This window comes from Camelina sativa, chromosome 20 (assembly GCF_030686135.1).
Source record: "Camelina sativa cultivar CO46 ecotype springtype chromosome 20, ASM3068613v1".
Taxonomy (NCBI): Eukaryota; Viridiplantae; Streptophyta; class Magnoliopsida; order Brassicales; family Brassicaceae; genus Camelina; species Camelina sativa.
Window position 1 is genome coordinate 4,527,350 of NC_141899.1, and position 12,731 is coordinate 4,540,080.

Consider the following 12,731-nt stretch of genomic DNA (forward strand, 5'->3'; position numbering starts at 1 on the left):
TAACCACAAAACAATTTCAAAATACTTACACGCAACTATAACCACAAAACAATTTGAAAACAATTTCATATTTCAATTTGAAAATACTTACATGGACAAGAGAAAAAAACATTATTACCACCACTTCCTCTCTGGCTTATTGTTGTCTTCTTCAGAATCTGCACCCAGAAAGAAAAAAAATGAAAAATTCAAAACATTATTACCACACAAACAAAAAGATCTTAACTTTGCATTCTCAAAAAGATCTTAACTTTGCATTCTCATATTCTCAATAATAACTTTGATATTATTCTGGCTTTTTCCGGGCCCGGCCCAGGCCCACCATACAATAAAAAATGAAACCAAAGCTTAATATAATATAAGTCACTAAATTATATCAGAAATCTATATGTTCTTCTCACTAGCAATTTTAATTCGTTTAATCTTCGGCTATGATTATAATCCACACCATATATGTTTGATCTCCTGTCTCACTGTATTTATTTCAACAGGGCATGTGGTGGGAGAAGGCAATTGGTTATAGTTATATGAGCAAAGTACATTGGTAACAGAATAACCACATTACAATTGCAAGCCACTCTATGAACAAGCAACAAGTAAGCTAAGAGGTCGAATTTGAAGTATATCACATTTTAATGATTCTCAAAGTATCAGAGACAGAATGAGGAGTAAAAGGATGAACCATAGACAACAGGTTTGTCTTCGTCTTGGCTTCTGTCGAAGTCAAAGAGCTCTTCGAGAGGACTTTTGGACGTTCGACATGGTTGAGGCAGAAGTGGATTCCGATCTCGTATTTCAAAGTAACAACAGTCTTTACCGCTCAGGCTCTCATTCGTGTCCATCAACAACATGTAGAACTTCCGAACGTAACCCGCATTCTCCTATCTTCCAGTCGTTACGGTATTTGACGTTGAACTCAAAGACAAGCTCGCTGGAAGCTACAATTGCTTCGATTTCGAATGTGTACAGATGCTCTGTTAGGCATGGAGAAATAGTTTCTCCCAATGTTCTAGACCTAACACCGAAAGAAATATGTAACCATTTATTATCTCTATCAGGAGCCTCATAGTCACCATTATTAACCAGCAAGATGCAAGCCTTAAATCTCATGTATCTAGGAAGTGGCCTCTCATTGAACTTAATTGTCAATGAACCCCCAGTTGCTCGGTGAGTGAAGTACGCAGGCACTTCTCTACCAGGTAGGACTGCTTCCCTACTCGGTGTCTGGATGATGAGGTCTCTTGCTTCTTGATTCAGTTTAAAGCACTTACCAAATCTGAGAATAATCTTTTGATTGTGGAAGGAGCACCCAGTAAGATATAAATCCTCGAGATTGGTGGCATTCCCAATACAAGAAGGGAGTCTGATCAGACTGGAGCAACCATAAAGAATCAATTTTCGAAGATTAGTGGCAGTTGAGAGATCAGGAAGCTCCTTCAAGTTTACAGAATAACTCAAATCCATCCGCCTGAGATTTTGAAGCGGCTGTACAGACAAATAACAAGAACTTAGAAGTGCTCATGAGAAAACAACATAAAAATACTTCCATGCATAGCAAAAACGGGAGTGGCAAGATCATGCTAATAACAATGTACAAAAAAAAAAGGTCAATGATAGATTCGAATTATAGAGAAAGTACTTACTTTAATTCCTTCCCACAACGTTTCAAGCTTGCTGTGCTTCAGGTTTAGTTCAATAAGGAACTCCACGTTCACAATAGAAGGCAAACATGTCATCGGAAAATATTTCCAATCTAGTAACTGAATTTTACGAGAAAGATAGTTCAGACCGCGAGGTAGTTGCAATGTATCACGGCCACAAATGAATCTTAAGAACTGAAGATTAGACATTCCTTCGAAAATCCTCTCACTTAGATCGAATTCTTCCTCGATTCTGTAGCGGAATTTTATGCCTATTACACTTTTACTACCCTGTAATAAAGGAACCAGAAAAAAGGTAGAGATGGTTAGTTTTAAAATAAAACTAAATCTGTAGGGAGAGCAATGCAATAAACTTACTGCTGCATCACCAATCAGCACATCACATATCTCTTCTTCATTAAACAAAAACTGGCGCTGTCCAGGCTCATGAATAGATTGTTTACGAACAATTTCTCCACCTAGTTTTGCTAGCAAACTATGCATCTCTATAGTTCCAAAGAAGCTAAAAGATATGAGAGATTTCTCAGCCAAGACGTTAAGTCTTTGCCTTACTTCCACAAACTTCTTTGCAAGATGCTCTTCCACTATCTTAATCTCTCTCTGGTTGAAAAAACATGCTATATGAAGAAATAAATCTTTATCTTCGTCATCTAAAGCGTCATAGCTGAACTTCAAAATGCTCTGAATATCAGCGTCAAGGCTAGTTTTTAATCTTGGTAGTGACTTTTTCCACTCTTCCTTCGACATTCCCCGAAAATAGGAGCCCATAATTCTTAGCCCCAAAGGGAGGTTACCAGAAAGGTTTGTAACTTTCCAAGCAAGCTCCTCAAAACCAGTTTTAGGAAACTTTTGACCAAAAGCATACATGCAGAAGATTTGAAGAGCCTCTTTATCTGGTGGAAAATCCACCTGGTATATATGGTTAATCCCATGTGCTTTACAAAGTTTCTGATCTTGTGTTGTAATGATAATTCGACTCCCAGGACCAAACCACCAAGTTTCTTTCGCCATGGCATCTAGTTGTACTGACTGGTTCACCCCATCAAGAACGACCAGAACTTTCTTGTCTTTCAACCTATCTTGGGCAACTCCTAAATGAGGAATCTCCATATCCTTCTGCTTCGTTATTTGAGACAGAAACATTTGCTGTAGTTGCAACTTCGCGCTGTAGTCATCGGAGCCGGTTGGTCTTGAATAGGTTGCTTTGATATTCTCCATAAAGACACTCAGCGGGAAACTGTTGGAGAGTTGGTTGTATACAACTCTGGCAATTGTGGTCTTCCCAATCCCAGGAGGACCCCAGATTCCAACCATCCTCACTTCATCTGAGTGTAGGCATAACAATGATTCCACCTTTTCTAAATGAGCTCTCATCCCAACAAACCCGTCGAAATCGCTTGATGGTGTGGAATTAATCAATATGTTCGAAATATCAGTGGCGATTTTCTTGATCATGGCTGCTTCATTATCCCTAACAATTAAGAGGGAAGAAATCATTACAGTTAGTAGATCAACCATGGAAATATCAAACACATATAAACAAGTAAGAAATATCACAGAGCTTTAAAGAGAGCTATGATGGCATTGTTTCAAACTAAAGCTACAAATGTAGAAGTTGGAGAGCAAGTAGAAATCACAAAAATTAAACTAACCAGTTGGTTGAATGATAACCAGCGATGGTGGCCACTTCTGCCAAAGCTTGTCTCCATCTCCATATGTCCTGTTCTGTTTTACCAGCGCAAGTTCTTCTGAAAACTTTCCCGAAATCTCCGGTCAGGTTTTTGACATCAGTTGGATCCACTTTATGAAAAATGGGCATCACAGTTTGGCCTAATTCTTCTCTGCACTTCATAATCTCCACCAGTTCGTTAAGACACCATTTTGATGAAGCATAGTTCCTAGAGACCAGCACAACTGCGATCTTGGATTCTCCAATTGACCGAATGAGCTCGGGTGCTATGGATTCTCCTCTTTTGATCTCATTATCAACGAAGGAAGTGATTCCCATTCTTTGAAACTCCATCTGAATGTGACTGAGAAAGTCTCTACGGACATCTTCGCCGCGGAAGCTGGGAAAGACATGGTATGTCCAGTTGCGAGATGAAGAAGAAGGTGGAGTAACTGATGAAAGAGACAAAGAAGATGTAGATGATGATGAAGGAGATGAAGAAGATGACTTCTTTTCTTGGTTATCTTGATGAACTCTGAGCTTTCTCAAAAGGGTGAAGAAGCCTATTGCAGCTGCAATAGTGGTAAGGTAAAAAGAAGAAGCCATTAATTAGTATGAACAATCTCACAGTTTTCTTATCTCTTTTCTTTGCTAATGAACAATTATTAGCAAATCCATTAATTATATAAGTGGCTCTGTATACAGTGTAAAAACGTTGACTTCATTGACTGAGAAAGTTGAAACTATTAGCAAAATTACATAAATATACTCACAGAAAATTACAAGAACGGGTCCTACATGAGCAGCTAGCTAGAGAGGAAGCTTCTTTCAATAATGTTTTCTATAGTAAATGACATCCTATATGAAAAGAATAGAAAAACTAAATAAAATCATAAGAAGGAAACAACAAAAGGAGAACAAGACTTAGAAGATACAATCCTCTGCTTTATGTAAGAAAACAGGAAAGATAATGTAGATTGTAGAATCATACGAATTTTTCCATGAATCGGTTGTGACATTCTAATTCTAAGAAGAAAGCAACAACTAAAAACACATGCAATTTCAAAAAAAAAATATACGTAGACTAGTTGTGATGTATAACTTAAAACGATTTTCGATAAGAGGAAGCTACGGGAAAAGGTAAGAACCTGGCTGAAATGGGTTTTCTTCACATTGGAGCAGCAGAATCTGAGGTTTTACGAATATCCAATGTTAGCCCCCTGACGGTTAGTGAAAGAAACTACTTATGGCCACCGCTCAAGCTCTTATGTCATCGTATTCATTAGGAACTCCAAGAGTTGGCGTACTCCGCATTCTTGTATCTTCCAACAGTTACGTTCTTTGACCTTGAACTTAAAGACAAGCTCGCTCGAAGACACCTCCGCTCCAAGTTCCAATGTGTACATACGCGCTGTTAAAAGTTGATATATTAGACGCTGGCTATTTCTGCACTTAAGACATGAGAGCATTGCGTACATTGTTCTCTTCATCACACGCCCATGGGTGGGAAGAGCCTCTAGCTTAATATCAACCTCTGTTTTATTTTGACATCCCCCATAGCCACCGCTCAGGCTTTCATCGTGTTCATCAACATGAAGGCACCTCCATGATTTGGTATACTCTGCATTCTCTGATCTTCCAATCGCTACTGTCGAGGTTGAACTCCAAGACAATCTCGCTGGAAGTCACCTCTGTGTCGACTTCAAATGTGTACAAATGTTCTGCTAAAGTTGGATTCATTACATGCCAGCTCTGTTTACACCAAAACATGACAACACTAGATGGATACTTCTTACCAAAGTCTCTTTGATGAACCGACAAGATGGCCTTAAATCTCATGGATGTAGGAAGAGGCCTCTCTTTAAACTTTATTGTCAATAAACCCCCGCTTGTAGCTCGATGAGTGAAGTACGAAGGCACTTCTCCACCGGGTAAAAAGGCATGTCTACTAGTCGGTGTCTGGATGATGAGGTCTCTTGCTTCTTGATTCAGTTTGTAGCACTTGGCAAATTTGAGACAAATCTTTGGATTGTGAAAGGAGCAATCTAATCTCTCTAGTGACTCGCAATCTTCTGCATCAATCATAGAGAGGGACTTTGGAACCTGTGGTAGTGATACCAGCTTTCTGCATCCCTTGAGCACTAATCGATCCAGACGAGAGATTCTCTTGACCAATGGAGGAACTTCCTGTATCTCTGTATCGCTCAAGTACAGATCTGTGATGCTTTCAAGAGCATGAGGCAACTCCTTGAGGTTTTCAAAGTAAGACATATGCAACTCATCAAGATGAGGCCATAACGTGATTGAGGGAGGCACTTCTTCTATTGCAGTCTCGCTGAGCTTGAGAACTCTAATGTTTGTAGAAATCTCGGGAAAAGATTTCAACACCGAGCAATCAGTGAGGTCAAGTTCAACCAAAGATTGCAAGTTAATGTTGGTTGGAAGAACCTCTAGCATAGAGCATCCTTCTAAGATCAACTTCTGCAACTTCTGAAGTTTTTCAATAAAAAGAGGCAGTTCAACCAGATTTGAGCAACTACTAAGATCCAATATCTCTAGATTGGTGGTTTTTGCAATAAAAGAAGGAAACTCCACAATATCTGAGCATCCTCCGAGATTTAATTTCTTGAGATTAGTGGCATTCCCGAGAGAAGAGGGGAGCTTCATTAGACTTGAGCAATAACTCAGATTCAATTTCTGAAGACTAGCGGCAGTTGAGAAATCAGGAAGCTCCTTTAAGTTTTCAGATTCACGCAAATTCATCCTCTTGAGATTTCGAAGCGGCTGTACAGACAAATAAACAAGTCTTGATATAAATCAGTGATAAATATCGTAATAAAGAAAATAGATCAAACCTGTACTTACTTTAATTCCCTCCCACAACTTCTCAAGCTTGCTGTTATCCATGGTTAGTTCGACAAGAAACTCCACGTTCACAATACAAGGCAAACATGTCATCGGGAAATAACTCCAGTGTAGTATTCGAAGCTTACGAGACAAATAGTTCAGACCTTGAGATAACTGCAACGTATCGCAATTACCATCGATTCTTAAGAACTGGAGATTACACATTCCTTCAAAGGCTCTCTCACTTATATTTAACTCTTCCCCAATTCCACGGTAGTCGAAATCTATACCTATAACGCTTTTACTACCCTGAAATAAAGCAACAAAAGAGAAAAGAGTAGAGTTGGTTAGTTATTATCATATAATACTTTTTGTAGGGAGCAATGCAGTGAAAGACGACTTACTGCTCCATCACCAATCAGTACATCACAAATCTCTCTTCCATCGACCAAAAACTGGCGCTGTCCAGGCTCATGAATAGATAGTTTACGAACAATTTCTCTACCTAGTCTTTCTAGCAAACTATGCATCTCAATACGGCCGCATTCGTTAAAGAGTATGAGAGATTTCTGAGATAAGACGTTAAGTCTTTGCCTCACTTCCAAGAACTTCGTTGCAAGAAGCTCTTCCACTTTCTTAATCAGTCCGTAGTTGAAAAAGCAGGCAATATGAAGAAATAAATCTTGATCTTCATCATCCAAAGCGTCATAGCTGAACTTCAAAATGCTTCGAATATCAGTGTCAAGAGTACTTCTTAACCTTGGTAGTGAGTCTATCCACTCCTGCTTGGACATTCCCCTGAAATGGGAGCCCATAACCCTTAGCCCCAAAGGAAGTCTACCAGCGAATTTTGTAACTTCCCAAGCTAGCTCCTCAAAGCCATCTTTAGGGGACTTCTGACCAAAAGCATACATGCACAAGATTTGAAGAGCATCATTAGGTGGTGGAAAATCCACCTGGTATATATGGTTGATCCCATGTGCTCTAAAAAGTCTGCAATCTTGTGTTGTAATGATAATTCGACTCCCAGGACCAAACCACCAAGTTTCTTTCGCCATCGCCTCTAGTTGTATTGACTTATCAACACCATCAAGGACGACAAGAACTTTCTTGTCTTTCAACCTAGCTGGGGCAACTCCTAAATGAGTAATCTCCATATCCTTATGGTTGGTTATTTGAGACATAAAGAGTCGCTGCAAGTCTTGTATAGTTTGCATTGATATTGTCCATAAAGACACCCATCTGAAAATTGTGGGAGAGTTGGTTGTATAAAACTCTGGCGATTGTGGTCTTCCCAATCCCAGGAGGACCCCAAATCCCAATCATCCTCACTTCATCTGAGTCTAGGCGTAACAAAGGTTCCACCTTTTCCAAATGAGCTCTCATCCCAATTAACCCATCGAAATCACTTGAATATGTGGAAAGATTCAACATGTTTGAAATATCAGTGGCGATTTTCTTGATCATGGCAGCTTCATTATCCCTAACAAATTCGGAGATCAACAAATGAGTATCAATCCAATGGTAATGTCTAAAGCTATAGAAGTTTCAGACCAAGTAGAAATCACAAGGACTAACCAGTTGCTTGAATGATAACCAGCGATTGTAGCCACTTGAGCCAAAGCTTCTCTCCATTTACCAATGTCTTCTTTTGTTTGACCAGCACAAGTTTTTCTAAATACTTTCTCAAAATCACCGCTCAGCTTTTTTACTTCAGATGGATCAACTTTATAGAAAATGGCCACCACAGTTTGGCCCAACTCTTTTCTGCACTTCATAATCTCTACCAGTTCGTCAAGACACCACTTTGAAGAAGCATAGTTCCTAGAGACCAGCACAACTGCGATCCTAGATTCTCTAATGGCCAGAATGAGCTCGGGGCCGATGGACTCTCCTCTTTTGATCTCATTATCAACGAAGGAAGTGATTCCCATCCTTTGAAACTCCATCTGAATGTGACTGAGAAAGTCTCTGCGAAATCTTCGTTTACAAACCCATGGCGGCGATATATAGCTCGACTTGTCTCTGTAATCGCGAATCGTTCATCAGTGTCGAAATCGGAAGGGATAGGGACAAAATTGGAAATATATTAAAAGATTAAAACTTCAGAAAAGTTGCTCGGGACTTTTGAACCCCCGACGTGTATCGAACACACAACCTTCGGTAGTCACAATGTCATATAGTATCATAGAACAAAATTAGTTTTTTTTTCTTTGTTAAAAAGAAAAACAAAATTATCTTTGAATGACCAAAAACTACAACAAGAGAAGTTTTTGGTCTACAAGAAATGGAAATTTAGCTCTTCACATCCCATATAAATTTAACATTAAAATGTAACACAAGATTGAAGAAGGAAGAAGATCAAAGGCTTGCATCAGCGTTAGAACCACCTCCTCCTCCTTCTCCTCTCTTGTTTCCTGTTGTGTTCTTCAGAATCTGCAAACTCAAATAAACAACTCAAAACTTGTAAGTAAGTAAAAACCATTATATCACTACACCAACACAAAAAAAAAAAAGAATTTAACTTTGCATTCTCATATTTTGCTGGAGATCAGATCAGAGTGAATGAGCATATTCCACGAAGCATTGAAGAAGTAATAACAAGCTTATGAAAGCTCCTAGTCCTTCTAACTAGTTACTAAACTTAAAATGGCCAGATCAATGGAAAAACTTACATGTCGAAGCATCTGGTTCTCGTTCTGCAAAGTAGAGAGACGCTCTTCAAGCTCAGAGTTCTGAATAAATTCTTCGGAATAAACTGGATTTGAAGTAGTAACAGAGGAACACACTCACTAAACAGATTAACAGAGTATGTATGATTTTTAGGGGTAGAGCAAAAAACAGAGATTATTTATTTGTTTGGCCCACTGCTCAAGCTCTCATAGTATTCATCAACCTCCAAGAGTTGGTGTAGTCCGAATTCTGCTATCTTCCAACCGCTACGTTTGTCGACCTTGAACTCAAAGACAAGCTCGTTGGAAGTCACCTCCTCCTCGACTTCAAATATGTACAGATGCTCTGTTAAAACTGGATATATCAAACGCTCGCTTTGTCTACTATCAACAAAGAGAGTTTCAAGTTTATCACCAGCTTCATCGCCACCTATATAAACCAACAAGATGCAAGCCTTAAATGTCATGGATGTAGGAAGAGGCCTCTCATTCAGCTTTATGGTCAGTAAACCCCCGCTTGTAGCTCGATGAGTGAAGTACGAAGGCACTTCTCCACCGGGTAAAATGGCATGTTCAGCAGTCGGTGTGTGGATGATGAGGTCTCTTGCTTCTTGATTCAGTTTGAAGCAGTTACCAAAGTTGAGAAATTCCATTGGATTGTGAAACGAGCAATCTAGTCTCTCCAGGGACTCACAATCTTCTGCATCAAGAGTTGATATGGAATCTGTGATCTGTGACAGTGATACCAGCTCTCTGCATCCCTTGAGAACGAGGTGATCTAAACTTTGAAGATTAGTGGCACACCCAATACTGGAAGGGAGCTCCACCAGGCTGGAGCAATTAGAAAGATCTAAACTCTGAAGATTAGTGGCACACCCAATACTGGAAGGGAGCTCCACCAGGCTGGAGCAATTAGAAAGATCTAAACTCTGAAGATTAGTGGCACACCCAATACTGGAAGGGAGCTTCACCAGGCTGGAGCAATTAGAAAGATCTAAACTCTGAAGATTAGTGGCACACCCAACACTGGAAGGGAGCTTCACCAGGCTGTAGCAGTTCCTCAGAGTTAGTTCTTGAAGATTAGTGGCAGTTGAGAGATCAGGAAGCTCCTTCAACTTTACAGAATAACTCAAGTTCATACTCTTGAGATTTCGAAGTGGCTGTACAAACAAATAACAAGAACATGGTTGTTTATACACTTAGTAGTGAAACGCATGAGAAAAAGAAAAACACTAAGAGCATAAACACGCTTCCATGCAAAAACGGCTGTGACAAGAAATATCAGTCTCTTTTTTTTCTAAGCTAAGGAACTATACAAAAGACAACTTATATAGATTCGATTTAAAATATGTATATTGAATTTACTTACTTTAATCCCTTCCCACAACTTCTCAAGCTTGCTGTGCTTCAGGTTTAGTTCAACAAGGAACGCCACATTCACAATAGAAGGCAAAGATGTCATTGGAAAATGAGACCATTCTAGTAAACGAAGTTTACGAGATATAAAACTCAGACCTCTCCGTAATTGCACTTGATCGAAATAGCCATCCAATATTAAGAGCTGGAGATTAGACATTCCTTCAAAGGCTTTCTCACTTATATATAATTCTTCCGTGAATTTAAAGATGCCGAACTTTATGCCTATGATATTTTTACTACCCTGAAAAAGGGAACAAAAAAAAAAAAGTAGAGATGGTTAGTAATCAAATGAAACTAACTTTGTAGGGAGCAACGCAATGAAAGACTAGCGTCAAAACTTACAGCTCCATCACTAGTCAATACTTCACAGATTTCTCTTTCATCGACCAAAAACTGGCGCTGTCCAGGCTCATGTTTACGAACAATGTCTCTACCTAGTGTTTGTAGCAAACTATGCATCTCCATAAAGATAGGGTCAATAGATATGAGAGATTTCTCAGCTAAGACATTAAGCCTTTGCCTCAATCCCAAGAACCTCTTTGCAAGAAGCTCTTCCACTCTCTTAATCATCTGAAGATGGTTGAAAAGACATGCTATATAAAGAAATAGATCTTTATCATCGTCATCTAATGCATCATAGATTAACTTCAAAATGCTTTGAATGCCACCGGGAAGGCTGGTATATAACCTTGGTAGTGACTCTGTCCACTCTTGCTTCGACCTTCCCCGGAAATAAGAGCCCATAACCCTTAGCCCCAAAGGGAGGTCACCGACAAGTCTTGTAACTTTCCGAGCAAGTTCCTCGAAACCATCTTTAGGGGACTTTTGATCAAAAGCATTCATGCAAAAGATTTGAAGAGCCTCATCAGATAATGGAAAATCAACCTTGTAGATATGATTAATCCCATGTGCTCTAAAAAGTTGATGATCTTGTGTTGTAACGATAATTCGACTCCCAGGACCAAACCACGAATTTTCTTTCCCCATCGCATCTAGTTGTACTGAGTCGTCCACGCCATCAAGAACGACAAGAACTTTCTTGTCTTTCAACCTATCATAGACAACTCCTAAGTGAGAAATCTCCATATCCTTATGGTTGGTGATTTGAGACATAAACTGTTGTTGTAAGCGCAACTTTATACTATAGTCATCAGAAGAAGGTGTTGTATAGTTTGCTTTGATATTCTCCATAAAGACACTCAATTGAAAATTGTTGGAGAGTTGGTTGTATACAACTCTGGCAATTGTGGTCTTCCCAATCCCAGGAGGGCCCCAAATCCCAATCATCCTCACTTCATCTGACTCTAGGCATAACAATGGTTTCATCTTTTCCAAATGAGATTTCATCCCAACTAGCCGGTCGAAATCACTTGATGGTGTGAGATTAATCAATAATATGTTTGAAATATCAGTGGCGATTTTCTTGACCATGGCCGCTTCGTTATCCCTAACAATTAGGTGGGAGAGAGATCATTACATTTACTAGATAACCAAGGAACACACATTCAGAAGAGAATATGAACTTATTGGATGGGTATAAAGTTTACGAGCTAACCAGTTGCTTGAATGATAACCAGCTACTGTGGCCACTTCTGCCAAAGCTTGTGTCCATCTCCCTATATCCTGCTTTGTTTTACCAGCACAAGTTTTACGGAAGACTTTCCCAAATTCTCCGGTCAGTTTTTTAACACTAGATGGATCCACTTTATAAAAAATGACCATCACAGTTTGACCTATCTCTTCTCTGCACTTCATGATCTCCACCAGTTCATCGAGACACCATCTTGAAGAAGCATAGTTCCTAGAGAGCAATATAATTGCGATCTTAGACCCTCTAATAGCCCGAGTGAGTTCTGGACCGATGAATTCTCCTCTTTTGATCTCATTATCAATGAATGGAGTGATTCCCATTCTTTGAAACTCCATCTGAATGTGACTAAGGAAGTCTCTACGGACATCTTCCCCGCGGAAGCTGGGAAAGACTTGGTGTGTCCAGATGCAAGACAAAGAAGATGGAGGTAATGGAAGAGTTGAGGAAGAAGACTTTGTTTCTTTGTTATCTTGATGGACTCTGACTTTTCTCCAAAGGGTGAATAAGCCAATTGCAGCAGCAACAGTAGTAAGGAAAAATGAAGAATCCATTGATTAGTATGATAGAAAGATGATCAATATCACAGTTTTCTTTTTTTTTTTTTTGGTCAACAACTATCACAGATCTTTAAATCAGAGCTATATGGAGGAACAAATTACAAAAGAAGCTTACACACATTAACCACAAAACGTTAACTCCATTGACTTTGGAATGTTTCTACCAAAAAATAGTAAATTATATGTACCTCTACTAATTCCTGGATATTTCCTCACAGAAAATTAAATGAACGGGTCCTAAAAGAGCAACTAGCTAGAGAGGAAGCTTCGTTCAATAGAAAAAATGGGATCCAAAAAGAATATATATATTTGCTT

At 39.2% G+C, this 12,731-nt stretch overlaps 2 protein-coding genes and 1 pseudogene across 4 annotated transcripts; all 3 read right to left on the bottom strand.

The window, feature by feature from the left end:
* Positions 1-497: 497 nt before the first annotated feature.
* Positions 498-4,770, bottom strand: LOC104769344 (disease resistance protein TAO1). 2 transcript variants are annotated; one of them, XM_087505142.1, is made up of 5 exons: positions 4,479-4,770; positions 3,314-3,902; positions 2,019-3,132; positions 1,644-1,931; positions 498-1,485 (listed from the first exon to the last, which is right to left on the bottom strand). In XM_087505142.1, the coding sequence occupies exons 2-5, from the start codon at positions 3,682-3,684 to the stop codon at positions 829-831; spliced, it is 2,430 nt and encodes an 809-aa protein (XP_087361268.1). In that variant the 5' UTR covers positions 3,685-3,902; positions 4,479-4,770; the 3' UTR covers positions 498-828. The 2 variants fall into 2 exon arrangements, with proteins under 2 accessions (XP_087361268.1, XP_010491840.2); XM_010493538.3 differs by lacking the exon at positions 4,479-4,770 and having other exon boundaries at positions 3,314-4,060.
* A 147-nt stretch (positions 4,771-4,917) lies between these two features.
* Positions 4,918-8,236, bottom strand: LOC104769343 (putative disease resistance protein RPP1; annotated as a pseudogene). Its single transcript, XR_015592937.1, has 4 exons — positions 7,756-8,236; positions 6,582-7,660; positions 6,196-6,486; positions 4,918-6,114 (listed from the first exon to the last, which is right to left on the bottom strand). The product of XR_015592937.1 is annotated as a putative disease resistance protein RPP1 (transcript).
* Positions 8,237-8,367: 131 nt separating this feature from the next.
* LOC104769341 (putative disease resistance protein RPP1) lies at positions 8,368-12,708 on the bottom strand. Its single transcript, XM_010493537.3, has 5 exons — positions 11,824-12,708; positions 10,611-11,715; positions 10,219-10,509; positions 8,853-10,009; positions 8,368-8,613 (listed from the first exon to the last, which is right to left on the bottom strand). The coding sequence occupies exons 1-4, from the start codon at positions 12,408-12,410 to the stop codon at positions 9,029-9,031; spliced, it is 2,964 nt and encodes a 987-aa protein (XP_010491839.2). The 5' UTR covers positions 12,411-12,708; the 3' UTR covers positions 8,368-8,613; positions 8,853-9,028.
* Between the last annotated feature and the right edge of the window lie 23 nt (positions 12,709-12,731).

Excerpts from the sequence above, each read along its gene's own strand:
- LOC104769344 (XM_010493538.3), bottom strand. The coding sequence starts at position 3,936 with ATGGCTTCTTCTTTTTACCTTACCACTATTGCAGCTGCAATAGGCTTC. Across the intron at positions 1,932-2,018 it reads TGCTGATTGGTGATGCAGCA|GGTAGTAAAAGTGTAATAGG; the intron begins GTAAGTTTATTG and ends CCTTTATTACAG. Across the intron at positions 1,486-1,643 it reads CGTTGTGGGAAGGAATTAAA|CCGCTTCAAAATCTCAGGCG; the intron begins GTAAGTACTTTC and ends TTGTCTGTACAG.
- LOC104769341 (XM_010493537.3), bottom strand. The coding sequence starts at position 12,410 with ATGGATTCTTCATTTTTCCTTACTACTGTTGCTGCTGCAATTGGCTTA. Across the intron at positions 11,716-11,823 it reads GGTTATCATTCAAGCAACTG|GGATAACGAAGCGGCCATGG; the intron begins GTTAGCTCGTAA and ends CCTAATTGTTAG. Across the intron at positions 10,010-10,218 it reads AGTTGTGGGAAGGGATTAAA|CCACTTCGAAATCTCAAGAG; the intron begins GTAAGTAAATTC and ends TTGTTTGTACAG.